General features: G+C 43.5%; 1 protein-coding gene across 1 annotated transcript in view; it reads right to left on the reverse strand.

Moving 5' to 3' along the window:
- LOC127527084 (cation channel sperm-associated auxiliary subunit epsilon-like) overlaps positions 1–18,970 on the reverse strand; it is a 125,732-nt gene that overhangs the window by 63,521 nt on the left and 43,241 nt on the right. Inside the window, exon 4 of the mRNA XM_051924702.1 lies at positions 10,776–10,854. Coding sequence (XP_051780662.1) covers positions 10,776–10,854 — 79 coding nt within the window. The remainder of the gene's footprint in view (positions 1–10,775; positions 10,855–18,970) is intronic.

An 18,970-nucleotide genomic window follows, 5' to 3' on the forward strand; every position in this document is an offset into this window, starting at 1 on the left:
TGAGTTCGATCCTATATGACTCCCTTATGAGAAGTGAAGTGTTCTTATTTTTACTATTTTAGAATAAAAAGATACATTTGATTTCAGTCTGTAACAGCCGGTGTAATTTATGATATTTGCAAAGGTTAGCTTTGTTTTTTTGTTTTTTTATTCACTTTTCATTGTCTCAGTCGTGTTCAGGATCCTTCCCTAACCCATGTAAAAGTATAATAAAACAAGTGCACTTTTATTCAAGAATATAACCGAAGAAAAAAGAAAGCAAGTTACAGTAGGCGGTTGATATGACAGCTTGCGTGGTGCAATGCTAAGAACTGCTGATTTCCATTCCGTGCTATATAACTGTTAACTGTTAACATTTGAATCTGATGATTGCATATAGCGCTGTCTTATTCAGTGTGCGCAAGAACATGCAGGTGGCCAGTTGCTGAGTGCTACAACGCACATTTTAAAAAAGAAAGAGACAAATATATGGGAAGAAATCATTTTATGACGCGAATAGTACCAATCAGAAAACATCGTCGAAGTAATGCAATATTATTTGAAAACGAACAGCGTCAGGTTGGGTGTGAAGTTATACTGGCGCTGTTTGAGTCAGATCAGAAGCTGAATAAGCTGAACAAGCTCCTGTTCTGACTCTAAGTAAAAAGTATGAATTAATTAACAGAAATAACCGCGATCGACATTTTAAACAACGATTTACAGTGCATACCAATTTATAAATTTTATGTCCGTTTTCAGTAGTAAGCTGCTCTTTTGGGGGGTGGGGGTGGGGGTGTTAGAGCGTGTGAGCTTATTCAGTGCTGAAAACGGCAAATATAGGAGTGAGTAAGATCGAACCGGGAAATCTTGATCACACTTGGTTTGCGTCTGTACTTGCGCTGTTTCTTAGAGTCAGATCGGGGGTGGGGATGCTAGAGCGCGTGAGCTTATTCAATTCTGCTGGATCAACGCATATGTTGATCTTTTTTTCTTTCAGTAATAGCGCCAACATATCCACACCCGATCTGATGCTGTTCGTTTTCAAATAATATCTGCATGTCCTGGAGTACAAAAGAAACAGCATACAGCAACATGTGGGGACTGGCAAGATCGGGAAAAAAAATACACATTCACTGATTACAAACGCAAGATGTTATGCGAATGAATATGAATAATATGAATAATGTTGCATCCGTGCCACAAAGATTTCCGAAATGTACTATACAGGTCATAAAACGAATAATTCCAAATATCATATATACCTACGTCTGTGTTTTTTTGTTGTTTTGACATCATTCACCATAAGGTGCACTCTAATTCAGCATGAGCAGGAACACTCAATAAAACCGAATAAAAAAATCAAGTGACGGTGAGATACGAAGAAGGCAGATTCGCCAGTGTTTGTGTGTCAGCTTTTATCCCTCCAGATGAGAGAATGTCCAGTTCCATTGTCTCAAAACACCACTCACATCTCCAGTTATTCCGTTTCAAATAAAAAATAACAGTGTCAGATCCCTGGGGGGTAGTATGTATCGTGATCGTGATTTAGGGAGAATAAAAGTAAAAAAAAAAAACGGTAACTTTTACAAGTCCTATAAATGCACACCATGTGTTACAGACGCAAACCAAATGTATGCGTGTACTGTATAATATTAACAAAAAGAGGAGCTCACTACTGAAAACGGCAAATATAGGAGTGAGTGGGGATCGAACCGGGGACTCTCAATTACAAGTCAGCAAATTTTTCCGCTACGCCACGGAAGCTATTGTATCAGTCTTGAACCTTTTGTGGAAGTGTTTTTACTTGATCTTTGGACTTCAGGCTTCATACATTATATAGTTTATGCCTACATTTTGTCATTTACTACTAAAATACGTTTCTGTTTTAAAAATGTGTTTACACAGATTGCTGTAGAAATGGAACACACATGAACTGTGTGTGTTCCAAATAGTGATCTATTATTTCCACACTAAAACTCTAGCAGTTCAGTCACTCCCAGATAATCAAACAAGGCAAGAGCTGGGAAAACTTAGTGAACGCTCTGCGACGGTGGGGGATGGAATAGCCGGCTGCTTGCTGGCTCGTCTTAATCGGCACATTTAGAAGACAAAAGAGAGCTGCGAATGGTTTTAAGGTGGGCCGGATCGACGAGTTTTTTCGTAGACTCTGGTAATTCTAGTGTTAATGGAATCTTGGAAAGTAAGAGGATGCCTGAGGAGTGGAGAAGAAGTGCACTGGTACCGATTTTTAAGAATAAGGGGGATGTGCAGAGCTGTAGTAACTACAGAGAGATTAAATTGATGAGCCACAGCATGAAGTTATGGGAAAGAGTAGTGGAAGCTAGGTTAAGAAGGAAGGTGATGATTAGTGAGCACAAAGGAGTTGCATTGTGTCTTTGTGGACCTGGAGAAAGCATAGGTCAGGGTGCCTCAAGAAGAGTTGTGGTATTGTATGAGGAAGTCGGGAGTGCAGAGAAGTATGCAAGAGTTGCACAGAATATGTACGAGGGAAGTGTGACAGTGGTGAAGTCTGTGGTAGGAGTGACAGATGCATTCAATGTGGTGGTGGGATTACATCAGGGATCGGCTCTGAGCCCTTTCTTATTTGCAATGTTGATGGACAGGTTGACAGACGAGATTAGACAGGAGTCCCCCTGGACTATGATGTTTGGTTATGACACTGTGATCTGTAGTGAGAGTAGGGAGCAGGTTGAGGAGACCCTGGAAAGTTGGAGATATGCTCTAGAGGGAAGAGGAATGAAGGTCAGGAGGAACAAGACAGAATGTGTGTGTGTGAATGAGAGGAAGGTCAGTGGAATGGTGAGGATTCAGGGAGTAGGGTTGGCGAAGGTGGATGAGTTTAAATACTTGGGATCAACAGTATAGAGTAACGGGGATTGTGGAAGAGAGGTGAAAAAGAGAGTGCAGGCAGGGTGGAATGGGTGGAGAAGAAATTCCGAAGTAATTTGTGACAGATGGTTATCAGCAAGAGTGAAAGGAAGGTCTACAGAACGGCAGTGAGACCAGCTATGTTATATGGGTTGGAGACGGTGGCACTTACCAGAAAGGAGGAGACAGACCTGGAGGTAGCAGAATTAAATATGCTAAGATTTGCATTGGGAGTGACGAGGATAGACAGGATTAGAAATGAGTATATTAGAGAGTTTGCTCAAGTTAGACAGTTGGGAGACAAAGTCAGAGAGACGAGATTGCATTGATTTGGACATGTGCAGAGGAGAGATGCTGAGTATAATGGGAAAAGGATGCTAAGGATAGAGCTGCCAGGCAAGAGGAAAAGAGGAAGGCCTAAGAGAAGGTTTATGGATGTGGTGAGAGAAGACATGCAAGTGATGGGTGTGACAGAACAAGATAGAGAGGACAGGAAAATATGGAACAAGATGATCTGCTGTGGCAACCCCTAACGGAAGCAGCCGAAACGAGAAGAAGTAAGGAATATGAAATCAACTGAGATGTGCTTGATACAATTCTTGTATCTCATAATATCAAAATGACCAACTTTCATGATTAGTTTGAACTGGAAATAAATGGTGGTAGGTCAAGTGTTGTAAGCAGTTTGAATTCACTCCAAATCAATCTCCAAAAGACAAATACAGTAATACACCCCTCCTAATTAAAATCTGGTGTTTTGGATTAACATGGAAAGAAATATTAAATAATAAAGCAGTTTTTGGAGACCAACAACATTAGCGTAACATTTATAATGTAGACATAATTCTCATTCTCTCACAGTTCTCACAAGGTGCAAATGATTGACATATTAATTCTTTTAAAAAACAACTCAAAACTCATCTGTTCAGGAAGGCTTTTAGCTCTACTTGACTTTATTACCCTTCTCTCAGTTTACTTCTCTGTCAAGATGCTCATGTAACCTGTATGTGTGTGTGCTAGACCATCAATTATGTTTGTCTGTTAGGCTTTTTTTTTCTCTGAATTCACTGTCGTAATCTTCTTTATTTATCTGGTTTGTACAATGCTATATACTGTATACCCTGCCGTTCTTTCTTATATTCTGTAAATGCCTTGAGCATGGGAAAGGCACTATATAAATCCATCCATCCTCTTCCGCTTATCCGAGGTCGGGTCGCGGGGGCAGCAGCTTGAGCAGAGGTGCCCAGACTTCCCTTTCTCCGGCCACTTCTTCTAGCTCTTCCGGGAGAATCCCAAGGCGTTGCCAGGCCAGCCGGGAGACATAGTCCCTCCGGTGTGTCCTGGGTCTTCCCCGGGGCCTCCTCCCGGTTGGATGTGCCCGGAACACCTCACCAGGGAGGCGTCCAGGAGGCATCCTGATCAGATGCCCGAGCCACCTCATCTGACTCCTCTCGATGCGCAGGAGCAGCGGCTCTACTCTGAGCCCCTCCCGGATGACTGAGCTTCTCACCCTATTTTTAAGGGAGAGCCAAGACACCCTGCGGAGGAAACTCATTTCAGCCGCTTGTATTCGCGATCTCGTTCTCTCGGTCACTACCCACAGCTCATGACCATAGGTGAGGGTAGGAACATAGATCGACTGGTAAATTGAGAGCTTTGCCTTATGGCTCAGCTCCTTTTTCACCACGACAGACCGATGCAGAGCCCGCATCACTGTGGACGCGGCACCGATCCGCCTGTCGATCTCACGCTCCATTCTTTCCTCACTCGTGAACAAGATCCCGAGATACTTGAACTCCTCCACTTGAGGCAGGATCTCGTTCCCAACCCTGAGAGGGCACGCCATCCTTTTCCGGCTGAGGACCATGATCTCGGATTTGGAGGTGCTGATTCCCATCCCAGCTGCTTCACACTCAGCTGCGAACCAATCCAGAGAGAGCTGAAGATCACGGCCTGATGAAGCAAACAGGACAACATCATCTGCAAAAAGCAGTGACCCAATCCTGAGTCTACCAAACCGGACCCCCTCAACACCCTGGCTGCGCCTAGAAATTCTGTCCATAAAAGTTATGAACAGAATCGGTGACAAAGGGCAGCCCTTTGAAAACGGGTTCGACTTACTGTCGGCAATGCGGACCAAGCTCTGACACCGGTTGTACAGGGACCGAACAGCCCTTATCAGGGGGTCCGGTACCCCATACTCCCGGAGCACCCCTTACAGGATTCCCAGATGAACACAGTCGAACGCCTTTTCCAAGTCCACAAAACACATGTAGACTGGTTGGGCTAACTCCCATGCACCCTCCAGGACTCTGCTAAGGGTGTAGAGCTGGTCCACTGTTCCGCGACCAGGACAAAAACCACATTGTTCCTCCTGAATCCGAGGTTCGACTATCCGACGGACCCTCCTCTCCAGAACCCCCAAATAGACTTTTCTAGGGAGGCTGAGGAGTGTGATCCCTCTGTAGTTGGAACACACCCTTCGGTCCCCCTTCTTAAAAAGAGGGACCACCACCCCGGTCTGCCAATCCAGAGGCACTGTCCCTGATGTCCATGCGATGTTGCAGAGATGTGTCAACCAAGACAGCCCTACAACATCCAGAGCCTTGAGTAACTCCGGGCGTATCTCATCCACCCCCGGGGCCCTGCCACCAAGGAGTTTTTTGACCACCTCGGTGACCTCAGTCCCAGAGATGGGGGAGCCCACCTCCGAGTCCCCAGGCTCTGCTTCCTCATTGGAAGGCATGTTAGTGGGATTGAGGAGGTCTTCGAAGTACTCCCCCCACTGACCCACAACGTCCCGAGTCGAGGTCAGCAGCGCACCATCCCCACGATATACAGTGTTGACACTGCACTGCTTCCCTCTCCTGAGACGCCGGACGGTGGACCAGAATCTCCTCGAAGCCGTCCGAAAGTCGTTCTCCATGGCCTCCCCAAACTCCTCCCATGCCCGAGTTTTTGCCTCAGCAACCACTGAAGCCGCATTCCGCTTGGCCTGCCGGTACCTATCAGCTGCCTCCAGAGTCCCACAGGACAAAAGGGACCGGTAGGACTCCTTCTTCAGCTTGACGGCATCCCTCACCGCTGGTGTCCACCAACGGGTTCGGGGATTGCCGCCACGACAGGCACCGACCACCTTATGGCCACAGCTCCGGTCAGCCGCCTCAACAATAGAGGCACGGAACATGGCCCATTTGGACTCAATGTCCCCCACCTTCCTCGAGACGTGGTCGAAGTTCTGCTGGAGGTGGGAGTTGAAGCTACTTCTGACAGGGGGCTCTGCCAGACGTTCCCAGCAGACCCTCACAACACGTTTGGGCCTACCAGGCCTGACCGGTATCCTACCCCACCATCGAAGCCTACTCACCACCAGGTGGTGATCAGTTGACAGCTCTGCCCCTTTCTTCACCCGAGTGTCCAAGACATGTGGCCGCAAGTCCGATGACACGACCACAAAGTCGATCATCGAACTGAGGCCTAGGGTGTCCTGGTGCCAAGTGCACATATGAACACCCTTATGCTTGAACATGGTGTTCGTTATGGACAATCCGTGACAAGCACAGAAGTCCAATAACAAAACACCACTCGGGTTCAGATTGGGGAGGCCATTCCTCCCAATCACACCCTTCCAGGTCTCACTGTCATTGCCCACGTGAGCATTGAAGTCTCCCAGCAGTACGAGGGAGTCCCCAGAAGGTATGCCCTCTAGCACCCCCTCCAGGGACTCCAAAAAGGGTGGGTACTCCGAACTGCTGTTCACTGCATACACACAAACAACAGTTAGGACCCATCCCCCCACCCAAAGGCGGAGGGAGGCTACCCTCCCGTCCACCGGAGTAAACCCCAATGTACAGGCTCCAAGTCGGGGGGCAATAAGTATGCCCACACTTGCTCGGAGCCTCTCACTGGGGGCAACTCCAGAGTGGTAGAGAGTCCAGCCCCTCTCAAGGAGATTGGTTCCAGAGTCCAAGCTGTGCGTCGAGGTGAGCCTGACTATATCTAGTCGGAACCTCTCAACCTCACGCACTAGCTCAGGCTCCTTCCCCTTCAGAGAGGTGACATTCCACGTCCCAAGAGCCAGCTTCTGTAGCTGAGGATCGGACCGCCAAGGTCCCCGCCTTCGGCCACCACCCAACTCACACTGCACCCGACCTCCTTGGCCCCTCCCATAAGTGGTGAGCCCATGGGAAGGGGGACCCACGTTGCCTCTTCGGGCTTTGCCCGGCCGAGCCCCATGGGTGCAAGCCTGGCCACCAGGCCCTCACCATCGAGCCCCACCTCCAGGCCTGGCTCCAGAGGGGGGCCCCGGTGACCCGCGTCCAGGCGAGGGAAAACGCCGTCCAAATTTTTTGTTCATCATAGGTCTTTAGAACCACACTTTGTTTCATCCCTCACCTAGGACCAGTTTGCATTGGGTGACCCTAACAGGGGCATAAAGCCCCCTCCTCGAACCGCCACCTTATCGTGGTGAAGGGGTTTGCGTGTCCCAATGATCCTAGGAGCACTATATAAATAAAATGTATTATTATTATTATGTATGGAAAAAATATGAGAAATGATGGTGCATTTTCATGATTATGCTTTCATGGCTACCTTTAGAAGGCTTCAAACTTCTGATCAGATGATAAGGTTCGAATTCAGAACATCACAGGTTAATCATCCTGTTCCCCTTGTCACACTTGTGCACATAGCAGCCAGCTAAAGGGCTCAAACGTTAATTCCATGCCGGGCCGTTTGGTGGCAGAGTACACTAATCCTTTCTCTTTTATCTCTGCAGATCAAAAATGGGAAATTCTGCCTGGTACCAAGGACAGTACTTCTGGTTCCGGACTCAATGACTCCACGTCTGACTCAGATGACATCATTTCCGGTTCCAGGTTCGATGATGTTACTTTTGGTTCTAGGCCAGATGATGCCACTACCCCTTACCAATGTTAAAAACCGCCATAATTCTCCTGTTTGTCAGTTCTGTATTGGACTCTTGTCTGTTAAGACCTTTAATTCCTACTTTGCCATTTTTTAGGCCAAATTTCAAGTATATGGGGAGGCTGCCCCTGATCATTTGTACTTGGGAGGATATGTGCTATACGCCTGAGAACTAAGCTACCGAGATGAAAAATGTTTTAGAAAAAGCTATATATATGTATATTTTGTATATAAAGGCACATCTGCTTGATTCTTCAATCATATTCTGATCTCTACACTTTAAAAAGAACTGAGCATTGTACATGCAATTGTCACTTGTGTATGAGCCAAAGAAACGCGCATTCTCGTTTCCCAACGCTGCAAGCGGAACATTCGTAAATGTGAATAACTTTTTTTTTTATATTAAGGTAATACAATTTGGACCTTGCAATGATCAATACAGAAGGATATGGTCTAGTACTGATTTCTGTGCAAGTCCTGATTTCGAAATGTCACTGATTTTGAGGTTTGATTGACTTATTTGCCAGTAGGAAAGAGATGGACTGAATTGGAAACAACATCTGTTGAGAAAAGATTAGTGTTTTATTTACTTATTTTTATGGCTAGAATGAAGGGAGGATTGAAGCCCAGATCAAAAGAAGCTGTCTCAGCTAAACCCAGTAGAAATATGTTGAAAGGTTTCTGTGCCTGACGAGTTGGTGGAAGTTTTTGGCAAGTGGATTGATTATTAATACTTCCTTAAAGTTTAGCTGGCTGACCTGTGACAGATAGGTACTGGTGAGCTGTGCATTTCCAAACTTTGGTGACCCTAGCATTTTTTTTTTCAAAAATGACAGGTTATGTTATAATTTCTTCTGGATTGCTTTTCATTGATATAAGGACAGTAACAAACTGGACGTGTTATCGCTGTGTTGACCTATATGTGTAACAGATTTGTGTCTATAAATGTTTGATGTAATGCCTATGTCTGTTTCTTTCTCTGCAACCTTCTTTAAACTCAAAACATCATTAACATTACTGTTCTTTAGATTATCATTACTATTTTCAGATTATCATTTTGGGGAGCCCCTAAAAGTACAGTTCAACAGCAACATGGATTGCACTAATTCAAAAGAAACTGTTGCGATATGGCCTTTGCTGTTTCATAAATTTGTGTCGTGTGATCTTAAAGTTCTGAAACCATGCCAAACATTACCAGAAAGAAAAATAATTGTTGTCAGACCATAAAAGTATAGCATTGAATTCTAAACATATGGCCTTTTCATTTATTTACTAAATTTAGAAAATATACAGTACTGTGCAAAAGGGTAAAGTACCCAATTAGATAATTCACAAAAATATTTCTCTTAGATGGTTATTTTATGTGTTCTGGATTAGTGTGCCAATGGAAGGTAAAAATGTTTCTTTTGCAAAAATTAAAGCAATACAATAAGATATCTGAATTTACTTAAAGAAAGAAACTAACATAGTAATATACCAGTTTCCAGTTAACAAAGTGAGGTTTTTGTAGGCATATAACCCAGTGCTTAATTAATGAAATATATAAGCCAGTGATAAATATCGATGTGTAGGATGTACTACGAGTAAAGTGATTAACTTTTAACAGAAACACATGTGTAAAAGAAAAAAAAAAGACTGGTCAATAAACAACCATACTGAAAGGGCAAATTGCAATAGATGTAGCATTTTAAACCTTCAAATTTTATACCACGAGCAAATCAAGAAAACACAAGGTGGTCATTCTCCATCATTATTTCAGCAAATGAGAAACAAAATCAGAAGGTACCCAGCACTTCTATCAGCAGCCAATGGTACACATCCATCCACAGTCCAGAGAAGACTAAAAAGCCATTTCTCTGAAATGGTAATAAAGCCAGACAATTTAACTACTTTACAGGCAAAACACAAGGATTAAGTTTCAGAAAAATGGCAGCAGATGCTTTGGACTGATGAGTGAAATTTAAAACTTTTTGTTCTAACAGAAGGCAGATAGTCCACCAAAGACCTGGAGAATGGCTGTAGGATACAGTGAAGTAAGGTGGAAGTTTCTTGCAGGCTTGGGGATGAATTTCCACAGACAGATTTGCTGATTTGATCACAATTGATTGTCCTTTCACTGCTGAGAAATATAAGTCTGTACACTGGGAGAGCTGGAGATAATGTCCTTTGTATTCTGGGGCTTATCAGACCTGCAGTAAAAAGCATTCACTTTATCAGGCAGCTGGTGATTTACTGCAATATGGAGGGATGGTTTCCAATAATTTTTAATATTTGTAGTTGTTTCCAAACTGATGCATGGGCATTGGCTAAAAACTGATTTTTCAGCTTTTCAGAGTAATTCTTTTTAGCCAATCTGATTTCTTTTGTCAGTGTGTCATTTGCTTTTCTAAAGAGAGTTCAATCCCCACTTCTACAGGCCAGCTACCTTAGCTTGATGAAGATTCTGGAGTTTTGCAGTGAACCATGGTTTACTATTGTTAAATTTTAATCACGTCATGGTGGAGAAACATATATCTTCACAAAAGATAACATAAGATATTACTGTATCTTCTAGTTCATCTAAGTTAGCAGTAATATCTTCAAAGACACCCCAGTCAATATGCTCAAAGCAGACTTGCAGCTTCAGTAAATACATTGGCATAAAATCAAGCTTTTGATTGCTTAGAGCTCTGGCACACACAAATTTTTAATGATGCCAGTTAAACTTAACTTGAGTATTTAATTGAACTGTCCAAGTGACTGTAATTACATTTTCAGGATGACTTTCAGAGGGGATATAAAATATAGATAAAAACATCCACAGTCTAAACTTACTCAGTGGTAGTCCACAGCTCATGGCACCCATTCACATAATAACTGACTCTAAAAGCAACCCACCAATAAACCAAAAGTCTATTAATTAAACAGGAAGTGACTTCAGATCCATTTGTTAAGCAAAGTAGTAAAAACACCAAAAAAGACACTTATGAAGCACTACTTACCCTGTTTTCTGGTAAAGAACAAGTTATTCCAGAAATGCTGGGTACTATTTCAAAGCTGACTATGCCAGTTGTTTGGTTTCTTAAAAAGGATGACAAATATACACAGCAGTTAAGTATGAGCAGTACAGTTTATAAGGAGGTTACATTTTATCAATATCATCAGTTAAACTACGCTCTTATGTAAAACGTTTCATGTCTATTTACTGTACCTACTTGTAATGCAATCTACATTTTCATCCATATCACCTGGATATTAGGCTGATTAACAATTCTAAGCTAGCCTGCTGTGAATGAAGGGTTGTGTGACAGTTTGTCTTGTTATGCACTAGCACCTTTTCTAGGGCTTATACAAGTGTTGCAACCCAGGGCCTTTAGGATATTTCTCAGTCCATGCAACCTTTAATTTGAACTGTTTTTGTTAAAAGTAATACCATGGAATCATTTTTTTCTTGTACTGTTTCTTAACTACAGACAGCACTTGAGTCAGCCTATCAGTCACCTGATTGTAGCAGATTCCACATCATCTGTATATGTCTGTCTGTCTTAATATATATTGTTATATACAGACAGTGTGCAATCTGTTACAGCTGAGAGACTTATAGGTCAAATTCAGATTAACTTTCTTTGAAACAAAGTCATTCATTCCTCTTTATCTTAAATATCTTCCCATGTTTTCTACCAGAATCAGTGGGCAAAAATTTCATTTGTTTCACAGCATGAGATTTCTCTCAAAGGTAAACTAAAAAAGCAGCTTTCATTCTAACATAGCAGAGCAAACATACATTTTGAAGCCATTGACTTCCCCAACTACACACCGAATCAATTCTGAAGATATTACTTGATTAGTGCACTCATGAGTAGCGCTATAATACTGTTGCCTAACAACTACAATGCCCTGGGTTACAGTCTAGCATAGGTGCACTGTTTGCGGTGTTTTTTTGTTTCCTTGATTTCTAAAGCCAGGTTAAGCTTGTTTGGGACTCTACAGGCACTGTTTGATTTAGTATAAATGTGCGAATTTTTATTCATAGGCTTCTGAGGATCACCTGTCAGTTTGCAAAGCCCCAGAGTGGAAGGGGGCACCATCACTAAGTATGTTATCTCTGTTTCCCTCCATAGAAAACACTAAATGAGGGTAACTTAGCCCTGCTAAAAATTCTCCTGGAAACCCTGCCCTTTCCAGTCAAGCCCTATAAATATTGATGTACTCAGAAGGAGTGGTGTCAGAGGATAAGCAGACATCCTACATGATGGATGTCCCTAAAACTTATCTGCTCGACAGAGCCTTGACACTAGAGAAGCCTAATAGGGTACTAGGCAGTTACTATACCACCAAGCATCTGTTCTAGTTGTATTTATTGGACTCTGAATTTAACAGGATCACCCACTTCCCCCAACTTTTCAAACAGACTCCTCCATTCATTTGCCCATTGACAGAATTAATGAATGAACTCTAAGATTAAAAGTTTAGAACATTTCTATGTCAATTTAACCAGAGGTTACTTAACACATTAAAAACAGAAGAAAGTAAAAAAAAGCACAGAAGGCATAGTAAATATGTACTACAACTGGAACTGGACCCATTGCATGAAGATAATAAATGTCACCTGTGTACCTCAGAACTACAAGGTTCAAACGAGACAGGAACTAAAATGGCTCCAAAATGAATCAACATTAGTGACTTATTAGGAAAGTAGAAATAATATTCAGTGACAAAAACTGTAGCAACATTAAACCTGACATGAAAATAGAGAATACTAAACTCTAAAGTGAGTACACCAAATTAAAATTTTCCTTATGCACATTTTTAGACAGGGAACACCTCCAAACAATGCAGTGCATTTGAGATAAAGTAGTTGGAAAAGGTCATCAAAAAGGAAAGAACCTGGCAGAGCAGAAATTGTCAGTAGCCTCCATAGCCCGTTATAAATATAACCAGTTGTGTGGGTGACCTTAATGCAAGCTGGATACAACAGGAAAGGATTAAACCCAGCTTTTTAAGCTCTAACTGATGTTTTTGTCTTTGAGCTCCATCAGCTTTTCATTTATGGAGGGTACCTTCTCTTCCACCATATTAATCTGTTTTTCGTGATGGCCTGTAGCTTTTGTTAGTTTTAATGCCAAGCTCAGCCTAAAAGCTCAACTGAATGGAGTAATTTGTGACTTCCAGAAGGTCAGTTGTAATGGCCCTGACATTGCCAAGAAGTATTTCTATGTTAAAGCCACAAGCCCCAGCAGTCACACCTTCCTCCATGCTGGTGGGGGGTGGATTTTTTTTGTTGAGCTAGAGACCTGTTTGTGTGTTCTTCTCACCAGTTAGCAATGGAGTATACACTTTATACAGAGATGTTTTTTCCTTTGTAACTTCCTGTTTAGCTCCTAAATTAGCCTATTTAATTTTCATACTGCTCCTAAATTGTTGGACAGCGGAGAGAACAATTGGCTGTACCCTCCCCACTCTGGAACAAATCTACACCTCCCAATGCCGCAAAAAAGCAATAGACATTTCACAGGATGCATCACATCCCGGTCATTGCCTCTTCCAGCTTTTGCTATCGGGCAAGAGATATAGAGCAATGAAAACCACAACAAACTGCCTTAAAAACAGATTTTATCCAAAAGCAATCATTGCTAAGATGATGGCGCTCCCCAGAGGTTGATGTTGCGGAGCTCTCCAAGTTAACTTATTTCTTTTTCCTCTTCTCCTTCTTACTTTTTTGTGTTCTCTAGGATCGGGCGACCTTATTACAACTGAGAGAGTGCAGCCATATTGGACTTTTCAACGCGATCTTGCTGGAATCCCACCCTGAGCTAGCATGCTATGCTGACTCGACGCCAGGCCGGCCCCCGACAGGGAGCTCTTCTGAGAACTGGCCGAAGCGGAGGCGTGGCAGACAGGGAGGAGCTCACCGAAGGCTCTGGAGCTTGGTTAGAAATGGAAGGCTAACCCTCCCAGTCATATTGTTTGCAAACGTTCAGTCTCTGGAAAATAAAATGGATGGGCTCCACGCCTGTATTTCCACATAGAGGGACATTCAGGACTGCTCCATATTGTGTTTCTGCGAAATCTGGCTGAGGGAGAGGACACCCGATGAGGCCATAACACCAGACGGCTACACGGTCTTCAGGGAGGCTCGATGCGCTGCGGACAGCGGTAAGACTCGCGGTGGAGGAACGTCCGCCTTCATTAAACAATCATGGTGTACCGTCTGTAAGACCATTTCTAAATCCTGTTCTGAAAATGTGGAATCTGACTTTGAAGTTAAGGCCATTTTACCTGCCCAGAGAACTGCAATACATCATTGTGAGTGTCATGTATATCCCTCCCTCTGCTAAGGAGGAGGCTGCACTGAAGGAGCTACACGATATGATCCACGAGCATGAAAATTCATATCCTGGCACCACTGTTATCATTCTGGAAGATTTTAACCATTGCAATCTACGGAAAAACATGCCTAAACAGTTTGTGACCTTCCCCACTCGGGGAAATAAAACACTGGACCACTGCTACAGCAACATCAGAAATGCCTTTTCAGCTGAACCAAAACCTAATTTTGGAAAGCCTGATCACCTGGCGAGCCGGCTTAAACCAGTTTACAACAAAAGGCTCCAGACAAAGCCAGTCATAGCCAGGAATGTTAACACCTGGACTGATGATTCAAAAGTTAAGTCTGCAGGGCTGCTTTGAGGCCACAGACTGGAGCACTTTCAAAAAGGCCACTAACAATATCCATGAATACACAGAGACTGTGAGTGACTACATTAGCTGGTGCACATCCATATGTGCCCCTCTCAGGACTGTGCGTATGTTCCCCAACCAAAAACCCTGGTTTAATGGGGACATAAAACAGAAAATCAGGAAGCGATGGGAGGCCTTCAAGTCAGAAGATCAAGTGGAGTATAAGAGAGCCCAGTACGAGTTGCAGAAGTCCATCAGAGCAGCAAAAAGGGATCACTCACAAAAACTTGAAGGCTACTACCTCAACCACAACACACACAGCATGTAGCAGGTAATTCAATCTGTCACAAACTACAGGAGAACCACAACAACCACAGACGCCCGAGATGCCATCCTTCCAGACAGCCTTAACACCTTCTATGCCAGGTTCGACAGGCTGAACACAGATACACCCTCAAAGGCCCCCTGTGACCCCACGGACACTGCCTTTCAGGTGACACACACACAGGTCCTGAAAGCTCTGAAGAAGGTGAACCCCCACAAGGCTGTGGGACCCAATGAAGTTCCTCCGGAATGACCTCATCCTCAACACAGACAAGACCAAAGAAATAATACTGGACTTCAGGAAGAATCCTCCCCCTCTACAGCCTCTTATCATCAAAGGGACTGAGGTGGAGAGGGCCGACAGCCACAGATTCCTGGGACTGCAGGTTACATCAGACCTGAGCTGGACTCTTAACACCACAGCCACAGTGAAAAAAGCCCAGCAAAGGCTTTATTTCATTAGGCTGCTCAGGAAAGCCGGCCTGAACCATCGCCCTCTCACCCAGGCCAACAGAGGACTGATAGAGAGCTTTCTCACCACAGGCATTATTGTCTGGTATGGGAACAACACACAGGCAGAGAGAAAGGCTTTGCAAAGAGTCAAAGACTGCGGAGAGGATCATAGGGAAAAAACTTCCTTCTATGGACTCTATGTACGCACATCACTGTCGGAAAAGAGCTGAGGGAATTATCAGGGACTCACTCCATCCAGCTCACTCTCTGCTCAGACACAAAAACTGTATGTACAACTTGAGACACAGCAGAGCAAACGACATCATCACTCACAGAACAAGGTTCTTCAATAGCTTCTTCCCCGCCACAGTCAGACTGATGGCAAAACAAAATTACTGAACATGTGCAATAACCCCACACTACCTCACTTCACTTGTCATGTAAATGACGAGTGATAAATGTGCAATATTTTAACTGTGCAATATCTGCAATATAATTGTATTTTTTGTGTAGATATTATCACCTTTTTTATAGTGTTGGTATAATTCATATTATTCATTAAATTGTTTTATTGTTTATTTTTTTTAAATGTTTACTATGACTCTGAAAGAGCTCTGCACAAGAATTCCAGTGTGCTTTGACTGTTGGTTTTATGCACAAATGGCAAATAAAGAACCTTGAACCTTGAAGCCCTGAACTCAAATTAAACTGCTCCATATCATTCTCTCAATATGCAATATAGACCTTAAGTCAGTCAGTGCAATTTGTACATTTAACCAGTGCAATATGTATATAAATGGGGAGGGTTACGTCAGGAAGAGAATCCGGTGTAAAATTTTGCCAAATTAATATGCGGACAATACATATTTCCATACCGGATTGGTCGAGTCTTGGGTTAACAACAATCTCCACCAGTACTGTTAGTCAACAGGATGCTGGCGGAAATTGGGCTACTGTTGTCCGAAGAAGAAGAAGGAGTAGAAGAGGGGGGAGATGTGTCCGGAGGCAGGAGGAAGATAAAGAGAGTGGAACTGAGGTTAGGAACTTTGAATGTTGGCAGTATGACTGGTAAGGGGAGAGAGTTAGCAGATATGATGGAGAGAAGGAAGGTTGATATATTGTGCGTGCACGAGACTAAATGGAAGGGGAGTAAGGCCAGGTGGATCGGAGGTGGATTCAAATTGTTCTATCATGGTGTGGATAGGAGGAGAAATGGAGTAGGGATTATTCTGAAGGAACAGTATGTCAAGAGAGTTCTGGAGGTGAGTGTCAGACAGAGTAATGATTAAACAGCTGGAACTTGGAGGTGTGATGATGAATGTTGTTAGTGCAAATGCTGTGCAAGTTGGGTGTGCAGTGGATGAGAAAGAAGATTTTTGGAGTGAGTTGGATGAAGTGATGAACAGTGTACCCAAGGGACAGAAAGTGGTGATTGTAGCGGATTTCAATGGACTTGTTGGTGAAGGAAACAGAGGAGACGAGGAGGTGATGGGTAGGTATGGTGTCAAGGAGAGGAATGAAGAAGGTCAGAGGATAGTGGATTTTACCAAAAGAATGGACATGGCTGTGGTGAATACATATTTTACATATTAATGGTGGAATTTGAAAAAGGAAGACTGCAAGGTTGAGTTTAGGGAGAAAGTAAGACAGGCACTGGTGGTAGTGAAGAATTACCAGACAGTTGGGAAACTACAGCAGATGTAGTAAGGATGACAGCAAGAAGTGTGCTTGGTGTGACATCTGGACAGAGGAAGGAGGAAAAGGAAACCTGGTAGTGGAATGGGGAAGTACAGGAGAGTATACAGAGGAAGAGGATGGCAAAGAAGAAGTGGGATAGTCAGAGAGATGCAGAAAGTAGAAAGGAGTAAAAGGAGATAAGGCGCAAGGTGAAGAGAGAGGTGGTGAAGGCTAAAGAAAAGGCGCATGATGAGTTGTATGAGAGGTTGGACACTAAGGAGGGAGAAAAGAACCTGTACCGATTGGCTAGACAGAGGGACCGAGTTGGGAAAGATGTGCAGCAGGTTAGGGTAATAAAGGATAAAGATGGAAACGTACTCACAAGCGAGGAGAGTGTGTTGAGCAGATAGAAAGAGTACTTTGAGAGGCTTATGAATGAAGAGAATGAGAGAGAGAAAAGGTTGGATGATGAGGAGATAGTGAATCAGGAAGTGCGACGGATTAGCAAGGAGGAAGTAAGGACAGCTATGAAGAGGATGAAGAATGGAAAAGCCGTTGGTCCAAATGACTTACCTGTGGAAGCATGGAGGTGTTTAGGGGAGATGGCAGTGGAGTGTTTAACCAGATTGTTTAATGGAATCTTGGAAAGTGACAGGATGCCTGAGGAGTGGAGAAGAAATGTACTGGTGCCGATATTTAAGAATAAGGGGGATGTGCAGGACTGTAGTAACTACAAGGAGATAAAATTGATGAACCACAGCATGAAGTTATGGGAAAGAGTAGTGGAAGCTAGGTTAAGAAGTGAGGTGATGATTAGTGAGCAGCAGTATGGTTTCATGCCAGGAAAGAGCACCACAGATGCAATGTTTGCTCTGAGGGTGTTGATGGAGAAGTATAGAGAAGGCCAGAAGGAGTTGCATTGCGTTTTTGTGGACCTGGAGAAAGCATATGACAGGGTGCCTCGAGAGGAGTTGTGGTATTGTATGAGGAAGTCAGGAGTGGCAGAGAAGTATGTAAGACTTGTACAGGATATATACGAGGGAAGTATGACTGTGGTGAGTGATGGATGCATTCAAGGTGGAGGTGGGATTACATCAGGGATCGGCTTTGAGCCCCTTCTTATTTGCAATGGTGATGGACAGGTTGACAAACGAGATTAGACAGAAGTCCTCATGGACTATGATGTTTGCTGATGACATTGTGATCTATAGCGATAGTAGGGAGCAGGTGGAGGAGACCCTGGAGAGGTAGAGATATGCTCTAGAGAGGAGAGCAACGAAGGTCTGTAGGAACAAGACAGAATACATGTGTGTAAATGAGATGGAGGTCAGTGGAATGGTGAGGATGCAAGGAGTAGAGTTGGCAAAGGTGGATGAGTTTAAATACTTGGGATCAGCAGCACAGAGTAATGGGGATTGTGGAAGAGAGGTGAAAAAGAGAGTGCAGGCAAGGTGGAATGGGTGGAGAAGAGTGTCAGGAGTGATTTGTGACAGACGAATATCAGCAAGAGTGAAAGGGAAGGTCTACAGGACGGTAGTGAGACCAGCTATGTTAATTGAGTTGGAGACGGTGGTACTGACCAGAAAGCAGGAGACAGAGCTGGAGGTGGCAGAGTTAAAGATGCTAAGATTTGCATTGGGTGTGATGAGGATGGACAGGATTAGAAATGAGTACATTAGAGGGTCAGAGTATATTGGGAGAAGGATGCTAAGGATAGAGCTGCCAGGCAAGAGAAAAAGAGGAAGGCCTAAGAGAAGGTTTATGGATGTGGTGAGAGAGGACATACAGATGGGTGTAACAGAACAAGATACAGAGGACAGAAAGGTATGGAAGAAGATGATCCGCTGTGGTAACCCCTAACGGGAGCAGCCGAAAGAAGAAGAAGAATATGTATATGAAAGTATCATTTGTATATATTTGTAATGCACTCATTACTATTCTTTACTTGTTTTTTAACTCTTATGACTCAGCTTCAATTTCGTTGTTCCTTTGTAAAAGTGACAATGACAATAAAGATTTATCTTATCTTATATGTTAAACACTTTAATACCTGCCCCACATC

Source organism: Erpetoichthys calabaricus, chromosome 3 (genome assembly GCF_900747795.2).
Source record: "Erpetoichthys calabaricus chromosome 3, fErpCal1.3, whole genome shotgun sequence".
Classification (NCBI taxonomy): domain Eukaryota; kingdom Metazoa; phylum Chordata; class Cladistia; order Polypteriformes; family Polypteridae; genus Erpetoichthys; species Erpetoichthys calabaricus.